Source organism: Centroberyx gerrardi, chromosome 3, assembly GCF_048128805.1.
Source record: "Centroberyx gerrardi isolate f3 chromosome 3, fCenGer3.hap1.cur.20231027, whole genome shotgun sequence".
Classification (NCBI taxonomy): domain Eukaryota; kingdom Metazoa; phylum Chordata; class Actinopteri; order Beryciformes; family Berycidae; genus Centroberyx; species Centroberyx gerrardi.
In genome coordinates, this window is record NC_135999.1 from 28073706 (window position 1) to 28092380 (window position 18675).

General features: G+C 45.8%; 1 protein-coding gene across 1 annotated transcript in view; it reads right to left on the bottom strand.

The window, feature by feature from the left end:
- The window catches only part of cacna1ab (calcium channel, voltage-dependent, P/Q type, alpha 1A subunit, b), a 188851-nt gene that overhangs the window by 51333 nt on the left and 118843 nt on the right, over positions 1 to 18675 (bottom strand). Inside the window, 14 exon segments of the mRNA XM_078282556.1 lie at positions 849 to 857; positions 6742 to 6747; positions 6843 to 6949; positions 7404 to 7463; positions 7994 to 8123; positions 8840 to 8975; positions 10253 to 10560; positions 11310 to 11902; positions 14872 to 15025; positions 16733 to 16839; positions 17125 to 17192; positions 17758 to 17878; positions 18186 to 18258; positions 18482 to 18613. Of these exon segments, the coding sequence (XP_078138682.1) occupies positions 849 to 857; positions 6742 to 6747; positions 6843 to 6949; positions 7404 to 7463; positions 7994 to 8123; positions 8840 to 8975; positions 10253 to 10560; positions 11310 to 11902; positions 14872 to 15025; positions 16733 to 16839; positions 17125 to 17192; positions 17758 to 17878; positions 18186 to 18258; positions 18482 to 18613 (2004 nt within the window).

The window sequence follows — 18675 nt, forward strand, 5'->3', positions numbered from 1 at the left end:
AAAACGTAAGACAATTCAATTCACGGCTGATTGATTGAGTCTGGGCCTTGGCAGTTCCACGTGTATGCGTGTGGGGGTTTGGGGAGGTGCGTGTTTGTGTGTATATGCGTGTGTGTGTGTGTGTGAGAGACTCAATCGATAATCAATAGGCCTTCCTCCTTTGAAGTTGAGTAGACTGAGGTCTGTCTATCACAGCAGCTTGAGAGTATTAGAGTAAAGCCCAGTAAGGCCATAGGTGTTAGGAATTAACACCAGATCTACACACACACACACACACACACACACACACTGATATAATAAGAAGGACAACAGCTCTTTTGAGTCTCACGATTGAGGTATGACTAATAGTAGTACATATTTTTATTGTTCTGTTTGTAGATGTGCTGCTGGTGAAGTTATTTGTCCCAAACAGGACTAATCTGTTTAAATAAAGGTTAAATTAATGCTAATTTCTGGAAATATGTATCTGGGAAATTTTATTGAGTGAAACAGTCATTATTTGCCTCACGTGCAAATGTGGAATCAAGGCAATTCCTCTGAACTTGTGCCACCAAATCAAACCTTTCTTCCTCTTATTTTTTGGGGGGTGAAACTTCTGAGGTGTTTGGATGGGTTCCTGGTGTATGTGGGTGCGGCGGTGAAGGGGGAGGAGTGAGAAGGGCCCACAGTCAGACCGCCGGGGGCAGAGGATGGAAGAAGAAGAAGAACAGGGGCAACGATACGGCGGGGAATGAGCACGAACGAGCAGAGGAACAAAGAAAGAAAGAGAGAGAAGCCATTTTGATCCGGTGGTGGAGAGCAGGGGAGGAGGAGGAGGAGGAGGAGGAGGAGGAGAGGAAGAACTTTACCGGGTGCTGCTCCTGTCGAGTTTCAGCGAAGATGGAGACAGCGAGAGTCAGTGACAGCGACAGAAAGAAAGAGAGACAGATAAGACAGAAGAGGAGGAGGGGAAGGAAAGGAAAAACAGACAGATAGATAGATAGACAGACAGACAGACAGACACAGACAGACAGACATTGATAGAGACGGACAGACAAACACAGAAAGACAGACACAAGACAAAGAGAGAGGGGGTTTGGTAGAAACAGGAAAAAACATCCATATGAGAGACAGACAGAGAAAAAAGGAAGGAAGGACAGCAAGATGGCCAGCGATTGGTTAGAAATACACCTGCCCAGAAATACCCTTCACCCCACCCCCGCATCCGCCAACATACACACACTCACAAACACACACACACCACTCCCTCTCCCTCCGCAACCCCCCCCCCCCCATCTCTCGTCTCCATGACAACTGGATGGGATGTCTACATACCTGTTTCCTGTCTCCTAGATTTGTGACTGGATAATGGGAAGCTATAGTCTATCTACAATGTATCTATATATATCCATCCATATACATCATGATAGTATTTGCACTTCTTCCTTCTCACTCGTAAATTACACACACTTAAAGTTTCCATTGGATGGTTTGTTATCATCTTGCTGCGCCATTATATTGCTGTCGGGTGAAAACCTTGTTTCTCCAAAATGTCAATTTTCAGGAACAGCTTTATTTTACGATGGATTTTTGAGTTCATTTTGAGTTCAAGACCAGGAGGTCAGAGAATTTTCTCAACCCATAGAGGAACATGTAATCCTTCAAGTGAAAACCTGAAAATCCTCAAAAATGGAGATACAAGGTTTTCACACGACAACAGTGATTTGTCCCAGACAAGGTCACAGAATGGTCAAAATAGGCCGCCATATCATTCTGATGTTAAAGCTACAGATATGTTACTGTTTGTTGCCAAAGCCTTCCATCGTTTCTGCAATTAAGGGAAGGCTAAGTAACATACTGGGCTGGTAGGTTGGGAGCTTTAAACAGGGTATATTTGGTTTATTAGCCTTCATTATATCCCACAAAATCAGGGTTTTAGGGTGCAAGAGGAATTCTTTTGGAAATGTTGGTCTCCAGAGAGTAAATATAAACCTTATTGCCTTGGTGTGGCAATTTTGGAATAGAAAAAACATAACTGCACTAGGTTAGTGCCCTCTGATGGGTTTATTCAGCAATATTTCAACCTCAACCTGCCTTGGTCAGGCAAACACTCTGTACATGGCTGGGAACTGATGTCCGACAGGCACAGTTAGACACATTTAGTCAACTGGCTGCAGTAGTTCACTGAAAACCAGCTGAGGTCAAAATGCTGATGAATAATCATTTGTTCTATTTCATCGTCCTGCTTTTTGTATTAAACACCTGGGGCCGGATTCACAAAACCTTCTTAGGAAAAGAAAATCTTCTTATGTGCTATTTTGTCATAACATTCAGTCTTAAATATTTTCTTAACTTTCTTCATATTTTGCTTCCTAAGATAATACTTAAGAATCGATGCTATTATTGAAAGCAAAGTTCTCAAGCATTTGACATATGAATGGATTTAAATTTTCAAATCAGCATAGGTTATATTGATATAGCTAGCAGACAGAGGGCATTAATGTCATCAAATATGCTTATTTAAATTACTGAAAAGACATTTTCAGTCCTTTTATGCTTGTTTACATCTCAGTTGCTAGGCAGGCTATATTTGAAAAGTTCATAAGTAAGAAACCAAGAGAATTTTCTAAGAGATGAGACTAATATTAAGAAAATACAGGGGAATTGCACTTAAGAGCCAGGAACATCTTAAAATGTCTTTTTTGGTAACTTCTTAAGATCTATAGAAATAGTAGTTTTGTGGATCCAGCCCCTGGTCAGAACTCCCTCCCTCCCTCCTGGCCGTCCTGAGCTCAGCTGTGCTGCTGTGGCCTGCTGTACTACCGGCTCTATGAAGTATTACCTTCACGGTTGGATGAGGAAACTCGATTGCTGCATCCATTTACACCGATTCTTATCTTATCGCACCATAATGATCAATTAGACCTGGCCTACAGCACAAATTGCCCTCATTAGATCTACAATCATCTAGTGGGATTTTATCAAAGCTCTTTTGCATGACTGGGAGGCAAATCTGCGCAGGGGGAGAGAAAGACGTTGAATGTTTAGAGTTGGCCGGTTCCAGGTTTTCTTGACTCTGAGACAAGGTAGAGCACACAAGCACACACACAGCAACCAGAAACCAGGATCCGTGTGTACTGTCCCATACATACACACACACACACACACACACACACACGGCGTCAACGTAAAGAAAACGGTAGTCCCGCTACCGCATGCAGTTCTCAGTCATCGTGACGGTATCATTCCGTGTCATTCAACGTCATTCGGAGGATGAAGGGTGCCAGAAGCATTTGTTGAGGCTAAAACCCAAAGCCTACAATCTTGTTAAAACTAAGCCATTGTACAATCTCCGTAACCATGCTGAAAAAAACTCTGTACAACGGCTCTGTAATGTCCCTGCTTTTAAACTGTGACGTGCGGCTCAACAAAGTGAGGTTCCACAGGCATGTGTGTGTGAAACCCTCGCCCCTTAAGCAAAATAGCTCAGCCTGGAGCAGATGATGGGAGCGAGGAGAATGAGGAGGAGGAGAAGTGGAGGAGGAAGAGGAGCAAGAAAGGGTGGCGAGAGGAGGCGAAGGTGGAGGGTCAATGGTGGGAAGGAAGGAATCCTAAAAGGGAACGGAAAGGATAATCAAGGAAGGGGAGAGGGGGAAGAGAGCGGTAAAGGGGGTAAAAGGAGGAGGGAAGGAGACTAGTGAAGGAGGGGAGGAGGCATCCTCTTCTGGGAGGGGGGTCATGCTGCGGAGGGTGCAGGAGTGGAGTGATTTTCGACTTGCTGTAACAAACCTATCAGTCGGTAGGCATGACAGAATTTGATAGGTTCTGTTTTTTTTTGCAATTGCAGCTACTGCTCGGCCTTCCACTTAAAGAGATACTTCACTTTGGTAGAACATTTTCACTTTTTACTACATATATCTCTGTAGGAGTTCATGAACAGTCCACCACCATGACTGGCCGTTCTGGGGACCTGTAGTTAGCGCCACTTTCTTTCATTTGGAAAAACATGTCTAAAAATCATACATCTATCACATCTACAACTTTGGAAAAGTATACCCAGGTAATATAATACTTTTCATGAGGTAAATTTTCCTGTTTGCAATTATCAGTACTTAGAGGTGGGGGGAATGAATGCTGGGAATGGTGACAGCAGATCCCAGGGGAAACGTAATATTGGCGGTTGAATGCTCCTGAATTTTCACACAGCTGTGAAAAGCCTAATGTTGGACCAAAGTAAAATATCACTTTAAACTCATACTACCTGTCTCCTGTATGCTGTGCTCTTAAACACTTGTATGTGCACCTTCCCCATTCTGCTCCTTGGTTTGCCTTTGCTGCTGGTGGTTTCCTTGAACACTGTTACTCTGCGTTCAGACTGCTAGCAACCACATCGCCGTACTTCTGTCCAATGTGGTACCACTGGTGTTCCAGTTATGTGCTGGACATATAGCATTGCTCGCATGTCACTGGCTGCGGGTGGATGATGTTTCCCAAAAGTTCAGCTGCAGCCAGCTTTTCTGACTATCATGGAAACAAGGTGACTGTGGTCAACATCGGCCGAGGTTTCTCTGGTCCAAAAAAATGAATGGACTTCTGGCAAGTGGTTTCCTGAGCTGCTGGCAGTGTGAACGCACAGTGGTGATGACATTCACAAAAGCACAATACTGTAAAATATAGGCAAAGGGGCCAATATTTGCTATCAACTTCAGAAACATATGTATAATCAGGTAACAGTGTACTTACGATAGCCATTAGCTAGCTGTAACATTCTGTGTAACACATTTTACTGGAGTACATTCATTGCCTGGGATTTGGTCAACACTGAACATCATTAACATAGTTTTGAGTGATGCCGTCTACCACATCACGGTTTGTGTTCAGGTTCATGCAGCCACCAAGGCAGACATGCAGTAGGCATCCACAGAGATGAGGAGGATGAACACACAAGTCTTTCTCTCTCTCTCTCTCTCTCCCTTTCTCCTTCTTTTCTCGCACACAAACACACACTCAGTCCTTCTCAGGTGCATATATCATACATATCTGATATATATATTTTTAGCTACGTACCTCAGCAAAATAACAAATCATTCCACCCGCCACGCCCTGCCCCAGCATGCCTCCCACCCTCCCTTCCTCCCTCCCTTCCACGTTCAGTCTAACTTCCCCAGGTCGTGCAGAGGAAGGAGAGTTAAATACCTGCGCCTCCGGTAACGTTAACATGGCCAGAACAGTGAATAAGTGTGTGTGTGTGTGTGTGTGTGTGTGTGTGAAAGAGAGAGAGGGGACGAAGGGATGAGGAGTTGTGCCCTGGCGGTGTTCCTCCCTGTGGTGAACGGATAGCCTGGGCACTTAAAGGGTTAAAGGTGTCTGGGGCGCCCTCACCCCCACGGACCGACCGGGACCTCCAGCCAGGAGGAGGGGGGAGGAGGAGGTGAGGGTGGGTGGGGGGCTCTTATGGGTGCTGGGGTGGTGGGGGGGGGTGGGGAGTTGAAGGGTGTGTGTGTGGTGGGGTTGGGTGGGGCTGAAGGGTGCATTAAGAAGCAAGGGTTGGTGGTTAGGTTAGCGCTACTGGGCGCACTATTTTTTGGCGAGGGGAGGTGGTGGTGGTGGTGGGGAGCTCTTATGGGCGAGGTGGGGTCGGTGAGGGAGGGAGCGGAAGAGTGCCAAGAGAGAATGGGTGCTAGGGAGGGGGGGGGAGGAAGGGTGCGATGGGAAGCAAAGGTAAGGGGGATGGAGTAGGGGATTCAGGCACAAGTGCAGAATTTAATGGGAGGAGGGCTTCTATTAGGGGTGGAGGTGGTGAGGGAGGGGGTTGGAGGGTGTCTAGAAGGAGGGTGCAACAGGAACGCACTATGGGGTTGTGGGGGTTTGGGGGTGGAGGGGGTTCGTAAGTAAAGGTTTGGGAATCAGGAGGAAGGGAGTGCAAACAGGCCGAGGAGAAAGTGGTTTAGGTCAGGTAGCAGAGGGGAAGGATGTCTGCGGCACTTTTTGAGGGGGTGATTTCAGGCAAGGTTGGGGGTGGGGTAGGGTGCTACACTCTAAAAACTTAGGGTACACCTTCAGAACCTTAGGGTTCCTCATTAGAAATTACAGAGGAACCGTCCCATATGTTAAAATTTGGGAAAGTACCATAAGCGCTCATGAACTCTTTATGAAGGGATACCGCAGGGTACCAACTGAGGTTCCCCTATGGTTGCAATCTGAACTCCTTAAGGTTTTTGGGAGCCATTATACTTTTTAGAGTGTAGGTCAGAGGGGGTTGGAGGTTGGTGAAGATCTTCCAGGCTAGAAGAACGTCAGGGAAAAGGTTTGGTAAAGGGCAATGGCTGGTGCTCGAGGTGAACGTGGTGGGGAAACGTAGAGAAAGACCTGCTGAAACAACGCCATGAGTGATGATGACCAATGAGGAAAGAGAGAGAGAGAGACAGAGATAGATGGAAAGAGAGAGAGTACGAGGGAAGGCTACAGGAAAGGGAAAGAGACAGAGAATGAGGCGCCAGTATGAAAATAGGGACAAAAAAAAAGACAACAGGAAAGAGACACAGCAAGAGAGAAAAAAAGGGAGCAAGTTTAAAGACAGAGAAAGAGAGAGGGAGAGAGAGGGTAGAGAGACAGAGAGAAAGAGAGAGAGAGAGAGAGGAGAGGACAGAGAGACAAAGAAAGAGAATGACAGAAAATGATGAAATCTGAAGTACAGTAGGGTGACAGAGGAACAGACAGATGGACATTGCCTGGCATATCGGAGGCACGAGGCTTGGCGACGAGGGTCTTTCTATGGGTGGTGGTGTGTGTGTGTGGGGTGGGGTGGGGGGGGTGGAGATGAGGAAGAGGAGGAGGAAGAGGAAAGGGGGAGGGGCACTTACGTGAAGGCGAAGGCCACCAGAGCACCACTAACCACTATAAAGTCCAGAATGTTCCACAAGTCGCGGAAGTAGGAGCCCTGGTGGAGAAACAAGCCCAGCACCACCATCTGGAAGACAGGAAGCATGCTCAGTACAGCACACACACACACACACACACACACACACACACACACCAATACACACATACATGCACACTACAAATACAAAAAAACACAGATACAGAAACACCTAGAAACACACACACAAACACACACACACACGTGCACACACAGACACACACACACATACACACACACCACAAACAGATTCCTCCATGCACACACAGATGCGCACACACAGAAACACAACTACACACACGCATGCAACCACAGACACAAATAGACAAAGATGCACACACATACACTGAAGACACACACACATACACTCACACAACCTGAATTTCCCCAAGGGGATTAATAAAGTGCAATCTTATCTTATCTTATCTTATCTTATAAACACAAAAGTATGGACATCACTTCTGCTTACACACACACACACACACACACGGTGATACTTGGTTACCTTGATCAACATTTCAAACGTGAAGACGCCCGTGAAAACGTAGTCAAAGTAGCGCAGCACCTGCAGAGCAATACAGCACCATGGGAGGTCATTATCACATTAGAGAGAGAGAGAGAGAGAGAGAGAGAGAGAGAGATCTAGGAGAGGTAAGATAAACAACAGGACAGAGATAGAAAGAAAGATGGAGCCAGACAGTGACAGAAAGAAACAGGGAGAATAATGGAAAAAAAGGGAGAAAAAAAGAGAAACAGAGAGAAAGACCAATAGACGAAAGAGAACGGGAGAGTTTAAGAGAGAGAGAGAGAGAGAGAGACAAGTAGACTGACACCAACAAACTATAACAAACCACCTAATGCTAATTCTAATCTTAAAGCTAACCTTTAAAGTAATAATCTGCAACATTTTCATATAAATACATGTCTGTTTTGCTTCTTTCTATCACTGATTGCTCTAACAATATATTTATATAGATTTGCTACATCCTTGTGAGACATTTACTCCTCATAGGGATGGAGGTACACACACACGCACACACACACACACACACACACACACACACACACACACACACACACGCAGCAGTGTCTCACATTGTTTCGTGGTGACTCAGGCCAGACTGGGTCCTCTGCAGCGAGGGCGATGCTGCTCATAGCGATGACAGACAGGATGCTGAACTCAAAGTACTTCAGTGTCAGGATGTAGTGACAGCACTTTCGAAACCTGGTGCAAACACACACACACACACACACACACACACACGCACGCACACACACAAATGGAAATAAGCTTCTTTTCATTGCAGACATTCATGATTTCCAAAATATTTCCAGGCCTGTAAAGAAAATTCTTCATATTCCATAACTTCTCTATGTGTTCCACAACTGGTATGTACACACACACACACACACACACACACACACACACACACACAGACCTGGATAAAATAGTATTTGCAATAATAAGTTGACTTGCAAACACTTCGCTGGGATTGTCTGGCACTCATTGCATTGCCCACTCAAGTGTTGTTGCTTTTTCAGTTTTTTCAAAAACGAATGAGATTTTTGGATCCCATTTGCCAATCGTCCTCTTCTTAAAACGGGTGAAATAATGTAAGCAGAAATGACATATGACCAAGTTATTACATATTTTAATGCATTACTGAATAAAAAAAACCCTAACAATCATGGTGCGGATTTTGCGTTATCCTCGCCTCAAAAGCCACAAAATGCTGGAATGCTAAGCTAAGTAAGGCTAAAGATTTTTTATCCAATCCATCAGAATCACCTCAACTAATAAAGAAATGAATAGAGGAATCCTCAAAAGCAAAAATAAACTGAAAGAGGGTAAGATCCAGAATCTCTTATTTGACCAAAGTTTTACACACACACACCCACGCACACCCACACAGACACACACAGACACACACACACACTCACGGGTTGGTGGTGGACATGATGAAGCAGGAGCTGTAGGGAGGCATGGGTTTGGGGCCGTCCTCGTCTCCCCCCTCGTCCTCCTCCTCCTCCTTCTTCTCTTCGCTCTTCTTCTGGTCTGTGTTGGCGTTCTTGTTCACTGAGACGGAGAAAACAGAGAGGCGGAGAAGAGAAGGATAGACAGATAGACACAAAGAGGTCAGCATCAACAGAGCAGGACAGTAAACACATGAAACACTTCCACTGGCATTGTTTTTCAGAACAGAACAGAGGAAGACTGGATTCAGCCCAGTATTACGGTGGGGAGACTCCTGGAGGGAGTATGGAGAGTGCAAGGGGGGGGGGGGCTTCTTTTAATGATGCTTTCACAGCAGGGAACCTATAAATAAGGAATAGTCAGATATGCCAGAGCCAGGTGTGAGCGTTAATTGGACAGAAACTCTAAAGCCTGCAGCACAATTTGTATTGTAACGGATGGGAAGTCCTTACCTTAGCTTTTGAAGCCTGAGTTTCAAACGCGCTCTACCTCGGCAATGACACCGACGGTCATTTGTTATTTGGTTTACCAGCTAATGTTTTGGGTGTTTTCACAGTAAATTTTTACTGATAAATGTGTCAACTTTTAAACATATTTTTGGGACCAGATGCTGTCTTCAACCGCTTCTGTGCAGGTAACCAATAACGTTAACTTCACTAGAGCTTATTCTGTCGGGTAGCGTTTAATCTCACGTAGCCACACCTCCGGCTCAAACGAGGGAGTTCTGGAGAAATTCTCATCATAAAACGTGGGATAATGAGACCTTGCCGAGCTAAAGGCAGCATCGATCAGCTCCGAGTTTCAAATAGGATTTTCGCAGAATTCCCCAGAAACTACACTTCTGGTTTATTTATTTTTCTGCCCAGGTAGAGCAAATTTTCATTGTTAGCTTAGCTACAACACTAGCTACATCACAGTGTAAATTCAAGTTAATATACAAACTATTTTGCTAAATTAAACAAGCGAGATAAAAATCGTACTGCCAGAAAAGTATTACAACCGATTGAGTCTCTTATGCCATTGTTGCTTGCCACAGTGTCACCGTCCTTTTCTAACTATTGTGTTTGCATTTCTCCAGAACTGACCGGGGTTTAGCGAGATACATATGGCACCAGCATATTTGGATTATATTGTTGACAATATGACCGGCATTGTTGTATTTAATTTCAACATAGTACAAAAAACAAGTTTACAACTCAAAAAAAGTGTTTTAGTGTGGAGTTACTCTTTAAGGTATCTCTCAGGACAGCTGTTGTTGATACTGTTATTTGCACTAATTCTGGACCTCCATGATGGCGCCAGACATGGTTGCTAGGAAATTTGTGACCTGTACCTGTACCTACTTATACCCTCGGCTACACGACTGACCCCCCACTCACCTTGCAGGATGGCGTTGGTGGAGGGGTAGGGGTAGACGGGAGGCATGTCTATGGTCGTGTAGTCGGGCTTGACCATGCTGGTCAGGATCAGGCTGTCCATGCTGTGCAGCAGGGTGTGGGTGTCGGCGTCACGGCGGTTCAGCAGGTTGTTGACGTGGTCGGGGTGATCCGGGTGGTCCGGCGGGAGGGTGTGAGGGTGTTCGTGGGCGCCGGCCAGCTTGCTGTTGTTGCGGAAGTTGTCCAGGTCCTCGTTGTACTGCTGGATGGGTCGAGTGGTGGAGAGGCTGGGACCGCTGCTGTGGTGATCCCTGATGGAGGGGGAGGGAAACGAGGAGAGGGATATGAGGAATCAGGGAAAGAGGAGAAGGAAAGGGAATGAAAGAGGGAAGCAGAGATGGGGGAGGGATGAGGTGGAGGAAGGAGCACCTTATCAAAAAAACCAGATGGAGGCACAATACTGTATGTACAGAAAAGTGACAGAAAAAATGTGCAATGACAAATGTGCATTGTTCCCTGTCTGAATGCAGACCAACATCAGCACCAACACAGACAGAACATACTATTATACAAATATGAATGTAAACATATTGCTTGCTCTACCCCAACAGATAGACACACACAAATTAACTTTTTGACTCACCTGCCAAGAACTCTAAACGAAACTAAGAATATTTACCTGCCAATAATAATTTTTACCATCCAAAATATGCCAAGTTTTGCAGAGGTTTAGATGCTAGATTTGTGCCAGGCAGCCAATCACGAGCCTGTTTAATGCGGAGACATTATTTTGCTTTGATTTAATTGGCTGATGGTCAGACAGAATGTACAGTGTTCGGCAGGGAGAAAGTTTAAGAAAAAGCAAAGACTAAAGTCTGTAATAACCGAAGCATTCAAATGTTGTCGTCTCAAAAAGCTAAGTGTGGCGGGTGATCCTGATTGATTTATCCACCACAGACAAATTTTACTGCCATTTGGTGCTTGGCAGGTGGTAACTTCAGACCCTGTACACATACACACACACACACACACACACACACAAAACCCCTCCTTCACTCACTTCCTGTTACGGTGCTGTCGGCTCCTCTCCTGGTTGCCGTGGCGATGCCGTCTGGCCTTCCTTCCTTCCCCTTCCTCGCCCTTCTCCCCCTCTCCCTCCGTCCCTCTGGACCTGTGCCTCCTGCCCTCCTCCCCCTCCCTGGCTGCCCTGCGGTGCTGCCTGGCCTTCCTCTGCTCCTTGCCCCCCTCTCCCCTCTCGCTGTGCTGTGGGGAAACGCTGCGAGCCTCCCTGCCCTCCCTGTTCCTGTGCCGGTGTCCCCGGTGTCCCCGGTGGCCCTGCCTCTCCTCGCCCTGCTGGCCCTCCACGCTGCCCTCCACCGTGCCCAGGGAGGTGCAGCTGAAGCCGTGCCCCATGCGGGTCTCCGCCGGCTGGCCCGGCTCTCCGCCGGCTCTCTGGTGGTGGTGGTGGTAGTAGTAGTGGGGGGCGGCGCGGCGGTAGTGGCCCAGGTCCTGCCGCTGGTACTCCTGGTCCAGGGGCAGGTCCCCGGGTCGCGTCTTGTTGGTGTTGTTGTTGCGGTTGTCCTGGGGGTTGACCACCAGCGGCCGGTCCAGGTGGGTCTTCATGTCGCCGCGTGCGTTCCGTGGGTAGGACACCTGGGTGAGGGGGACAGGGCAGCGGGGGGGGGGGGATGGGTGGTGCTGTTACAAACTTCAGAGAGTCTTAAGTCTTAGATCACACCTAGAGCTGGTTTTCTTTGGTTGCAACCATAGCGGTAATGTTTACTTTGTTGAATTTTTGTATTTGCTACATTTAGGCTCACACTGCCCAATCACAAGCGATACCCCATCTCTGTAAGTTTAGCTAAGCATTACCTAACCCAAACCCATACGTGCCGTGAGCTCTACCTACATCCAATTTTCAGATTATCTACTGCCTGAAATTTGCGTGTATTGCAGTATTAGTGGCACCCGAATTTCCCCACTGGGATTAATAAAGTGATATCTTATCTTATTAGATGTTTTATTTTAACTAGCAAGTAGAACGTTCAAGTACTCCGATGGCGCATTCACGTCATGTGGTATTTACCGTGTATACAAAGCACGCGAATGCTGTCAAGCTGAAGCAACAAAATCCTGTTCTTCCGTTTCTTCCCTGAACTTGGCAGAAGACCGGCAGCCAGCAGACTATTTCTAGACTGGTGTGACTGCAGTATGAGTGTTTCTGTGTTGAGGCATCTTTTACATGCTTTTTGGGTTCGATTGTTGGACTGGCCCTGCATGCGGGTGTGTATTGAGATGACGACACAAGCGACACGATCAATCCTATAAAACATGGTAAGACATAGTAAGAATTCTGAAGGACCTGCAGACACCCTGATGATTTGACGGTTAGCAAGATGTATTAAAAAATAAAAGGGCTTCGAGGAAAATTTAGGGGTTTATCAAACTGCAGGGATATTTCTTACGGGACATTCTCTTCAAGCAGGGAGTTTATTGGCTTGCTTTGGAAGAAACCCCAATGCACCTAACAGTTTTAACAGTGTACAACACCACTCATGTCACCAGTGCTGAGGGATATCTCTGAAAAATGCTTACTTCAAACTTGGTCTTATTGCTGGAGGACAGTGTTACTTTGATTAGACAGTATCAGTCCAATCAACATGTATGGCAAATTAAAGACAAAAAAAGAAAAAAAGCATTTGCACCGTTGTTGCACAAAAACCATGTATCTGCAAACAGTTCTTGTGTAATGAAGAAAATAGTGCTCATTTTCTCATTGACATCCATGCATGTTTTAAATGATTCAGTTGGCTCGTAACAGGTTTCATGGGCCCAAGGCTCATGAAACTCATCAAACACAAAAACACCAACATTGCAGTTACATGGTTTTTCGGTAGCAGTTAGCGATTAGCTTCAAAGCTGATGCATCTGACACTGTCCAAGCCTACTTTAACCTTTCTCCCACCTGGCAGTTTATACCTCAGCTCTGTCTCAGCATTCCCCAAAATAAACCCCAACTCTGCTGCGCTTGCTCCCCCTGTTCCTCTATTCCCCCCCACCCCCACCCCCAACCACCCCCCCTCCCTCCCCTGAGCCACAGATATACACAGTTCGGCAAACAGTCCACCATTTTTGGCTCCACATGAACAATTTGCAAAAGAAATTGTCATGAATCTTTCCAGCGCCGCAAAATGGCACCTGCTCAAGCTCTGAATCTGCAGTTTGCCGAGCCACATCCAGTCGACTCCTGATAAGTGCATACTCTTTTTTTTTTTTTTTTTGAAGTGCGCTACACTTCGCCCCGCTCCAATTCTGAGTCTGCTGCCTTCTTTGGGAACAGCTCTGGATTTCTCTGCATGCCCCACTTTAATAATGCATCGCTCCCAAGCACGCAGCATCAAGCCGTCCCATATAGCAGTGGCTAGCGCAATAATAACACTCTTTCACAGGCTTAAAGGGACATTACACCCTGGAATCAAAACATCTGTGAAATGCTGCATGACCTAGAATACACAGTAGTTAAAAAGCAGGCCAGGCCCTTGTGTCTCCACTGGAAGTCATTACACATTAGACACAGATGCCCTGAAACGTAATTTAATTCACTTCAGATGAAAACTGTTTTTTCTTTATATTTACATAACTAGGTAGCACTGGATGGATTCAAAAGCTTACCAGCTACCTATATCATCAGTGAAGCAGATTTGAATAACAGAAAAATACCAAACAATGATTGGTTATCTCCTGCCAAAGTGGCTGGTAGCCTGTACATTTTTCTCTGTATTTACACAGCTAGGTACCAGTGTACTGGGGATCAGGTCTCAAATTATAGATATAGATTATAGATTTTAATTGGATTTTTCACCTAAACTTGTTTTGGGTTTCCTGAAGAAGACTTCAGAGTAAGTTCATCTCGCCTCCATTCACTTACAATGGAAAGATGAACTTAATCTCAGGATTTTGGTAAACCACTGAAACCCAGCAAAAAACCTTCGTCGCAACCTTGCAGCTCTTCCAAGGTGCATGAATCAAAAAGACAAAAACAATCAGCTACTCTTGGAGAACAGTTGACAAAGTGTTAATATTAAAAACCTTCAGGGCCATTTTGTCTTTAAGGGGTTGGAACCCTTGGGTGCCTCATAAGCCAGGTAAGAGCAACTGCCTTTTTTTAATACTGGTGTGTGTTTGGTTGAAGCGTAGCTATTTTAGATGCCACTGAATGTATTTATTGTCATCAAAAAAGAAGAAAAACCTTGTGCACAGCGTGTCAGTTGAGAGGTGAATGCAATCCTGTCACCCTGACAAAGGCTATTGCAGCCAAAACGTGTCGTTTTTTTAATATTAAAGCTTTGTCAATTGTTATCCAAGAGTAGCTAATTCCCTTTAGGAAATCCTTTGGGAAACCCAGCTCAAGCCGGTTCATAATTTAAACTCTGATCTGGAGAGATTTGCAGCCTCAAATCACCTCAAAGCCCCGGCTGAACACGGGGGTTAATGTCCCTTTAAGCGATTACAATAACTTATCACTCTACACACAATACACCAAAATATCCACCATATATATATCAGGAGTAGACTGCATATATATGTGTATACGGGCGTCCGGGCGGGGGGGAACTCCTCACCTCCTCTCCCTCCCCTCCCACCTTCCAGTCCTCCTGCTCCAGCTCGTTGTAGAGCGCCTCGCGACTCGTCATCAGGTTCTGACGGCGGATCTCGCTGGTCCGCTGCTCCCACACCGACTTGTTGCCCTTGATGTGGTTCTTCTGCTGCTCCTTACTGTGATGAGGAGGCATCGAGGGAAAAGGGTGTGACGGGGAGGAGAGAGGGGAGGAGAGTGTAGTGGGGGGAGAGGAGGTGAAATGGAGGGGGAGAGAAGAAGGGAGGAGAGAGTAGTGAGGAGAGTTTGAGGAAGAGAGTTGGGATGATGAACGTGAGGGGAGGAAAGACAGGAAGGAGGGATGTTGAGGAAGGGAGGGGTTGATGGAGAGAGGATGAGGCAGAGGGGAGAATGGGAGGGAGGGAGAGACAGAAAGAGAGAAAGAGGAGAGAGGGGAAGAGATAAGAGGAAACTGTCAAGATCTCCGTGAGGAAATTGGTTAATTGCAGCAGCAAGTAGTGACAGGAAACAGCAAAGAAAACTAGGATAAGTAAGCTTTTAGGGTTTTATAAATATTTGCACCTGACAATTTCAATACCAGTGCAGAAGTAGAAATGCATGTAAAAGAATGGATGACCCGGCTGTTTAGACCAGACAATGGAAAAGCTTTCATGAACTGGATATAGGTTGAATCACTGTTGTGTTTTATCAATTGGTGATAGAGAGTAGGAAAACAGACATTTATCTTTATTATCATTTATCAAATCTACATGGCATTTCCAAAACATTTTGTGCTTTGGATATTTTTTGGACATTTTCCTTAGCTTTTCCACTTCTACCCTAAGGTCCCTCATGCAGGTCCATCATTACAAGCACACGTTTCACAGGCGAGCTTTGTTCAAACTCACAAAACTTTATTTTAAATTCTAGTCAAGATCTCACGGTTTCCAAAGATACCAAATATGTCAGGCTGAATTACAGGGTCATGTGTATAAAATGATGCATAAACATGTCGATTTTTTTCCATTTGCTATAATGGTGCAGCCATAAAAAAAGTCATCTTGGGTTTGAATATTTCACTCAATATAAGCAGGTATAGCTTCAATGAAGTGTTGAAACGGGCAGATACAGAATATGGATGTGACATTGTTGTACAGTTTAAAAAAAATATTTATTCTAACTTTGAAGCTACTTAAGAGGAAGTTTAAGGGGAAACTCAGGGTGCGACGGGTTAAAATGTATTTTTCAACTTCCATAACTTGTCCAGGTTATCCAGGACCTTGCTAAATGATTGACAAGTGTCTAAGTGACAAGTACGCTGCGGCATAGAAACCACCAGCTTCTAATCTAGCTGTCAAAGGCTGGGCTCGCCACAGTGACTGAAGCGTCCAGCGGCTTGTAAAGGAGCAGCGGTTTCTGCACGTCAGTCTGATGCGTCCCATTGTCAGCAGTTCTGCTGCCAGCAGCAGATTCACACAGCGCTGACTGTCCGCCTCTCGCTCTCCTCCAGCCTGCATCACAAAGCCTCAAATCTGTTTCTTTCACTCTCAGAACAATTGCTTTAGTCATGTCTTAGAGGACGAGCATGTGTCAGTGTGTGTGTGTGTGTGTGTATGCCATATGAGTGTCAGTCACAAATGTTAGAGAAGAGAAGTTGACAGCGAAGAGTCCATGTGGTGTGTTTTTTGTGTGTATATGTGTGTGTGTGTGTGTGTGCGTGTGTGTGCGTGTGTGTATGAGTGCCATGGGCATGAATGCATGTGTGCCAATGTGAAATCTTAGAAAAAATGCAAGTGAGGGAGTTTTGGGCATAAGTGTGTTTGTATATGTGTGAGTGTGCATGTAAATGTGTGTGCGTGTGTGTGTGTGTGTGTGCGTGTACTCACGCGGCGATCGACAGGTTGGCTGCTGACAGCGGGCTGACCTCGGCCACCTCCTTGGCCTTCTGCAGCGCCGTCTTCTGATTGGCCGCCTCCTCTTGTTCCTCCTCGTCCTATTGGAGGAGGAGAGAATCATGTCAGCCACTTCCTCTTATTTTTAAGTTTTAGTTTTTTAATGGATTGGCACAAAAATGACAAAAAGAACAGAAATGAGAAAAAAAAGACAGACAGTAGGTATTAAGTCTATTGTCGTCCATTTTTGTCGTTTTGCGACAATTCCTCAGTTGAATTGGAATTGATGATTTTTGGGGGACGACATATTTACTATTGCCTTGTCTCATTTTGTTTTTTAAATAATGGACATAATGTATTTGTTTTTGTTCTGTTTGATCCCGTACCTTGGTGAGCTCCTGGGCGTTGGCCAGGTTGTCGACGGCGATGGCCAAGAAGACGTTGAGCAGAGTGTCTGTGGTGGCGGAGGTGAAGGAGAAACGTCAACACAAAGAGGGCCGAACAGTAGGATGGAGGGAAAATGGGCGAGGGAGGAGAGAAAGAGAGGAGAGGTAGAATAAAGGAAGGAAACAGATGAGAGATAGAGAGCTAGAGAGGAGGTGGCATTTTATTTTCTATTTTTTTTTTTTAAATGACGAGAGGAAATGGAGGGAGAAAAGGAAGGAAGTCAGTCGTCGTCCACATCCTTCTCATTATCATCGTCGTGATCATCGTCATCAAAACCATCACGTGTGCAGGGGCGAGCTTTGGCACGTGTATGTGGGAAAAAATGTGTGTGTGTGTGTGTGTGGTTGCATGTTTGTATGTATGCATGTGCTTGTGTGTGGGCGTGTGTCTGCAAATGTATGTCTCCATATGTGTGCACGTGTTCACTCCTATTCATGTGTGTGTGAGGCAGCGTATCTTCATCATCATCATCGTCACCATCTCCATATCTGTCATCATCAGCATGAATGAGCTTGGGTGCATGTATGTGTGTGTGTGTGTGTGTGTCTGAGCCTCGGCGGCGGGGAGGATACAGTTGCCGAAGAGTGTGAGGACGATGAAGAAGATGGAGAAGACCATCCCTTTGTCTGTCACTCCTCCCTGGGACTCAATCCCATCATACATCACCATGTTCCAGTCCTCTCCTGTCAGGATCTGCAGAGAGAGCGAGAGAGAGAGAGAGAGAGAGAGAGAGAGAGAGAGCGAGAGAGAGAGGGAGAGAGAGAGACAGAGAGAGAGAGAGAGAGAGAGAGAGAGAGAGAGAGAGCGAGAGAGAGAGGGAGAGAGAGAGAGAGACAGAGAGAGAGAGAGAGAGAGAGAGAGAGAGTCAGTGACCACCGATTGGCAGTAGAAAAGGGAAGATGTGGCTGTCTATGCGACTTCCATTGTCGCATTGAAATTACGTAAATTTACAATATAAAAACTGAAACTATATGAATGAGCATAATCACATCTGTCCTACCTGGAACACTGTCATGATGGCTGCTGCAAAGGTGTCAAAGTTAGTGGGCGGAGTCCCGCTGTCAAAGTTGAACCTGCAAAGAGGGGCAAGGAAGGAAGGAAGGAAGGAAGGAAGAGAGGATAGAAAGAAAGAAAGAAAGAAAGAATACAGTGAAAAACAAATACAGAGAGAAAGAAAGAAAGGAATTCAACATACAGTTAATGCAGAGAACAGAGGAAATAAGAGAGAGGGGAATGAGGAACACACACACACACACACACACACACAGAAAGCAAACCACATGCAGTGATACTGACTGTCCTCCAAACAGCTGCATGCCCAGCAGGGCGAAGACGACGATGAAGAGGAAGAGGAGGAAGAGCAAACTGACGATGGACTTCATGGAGTTGAGCAGAGAAACCACCAGGTTCCGAAGAGGAGCCCAGTACCTGAAGGAAGGAAGGAAGGAAGGTAGGAAGGAAGGAGGGAGGGAGGGAGGAAGGGAGCGAGC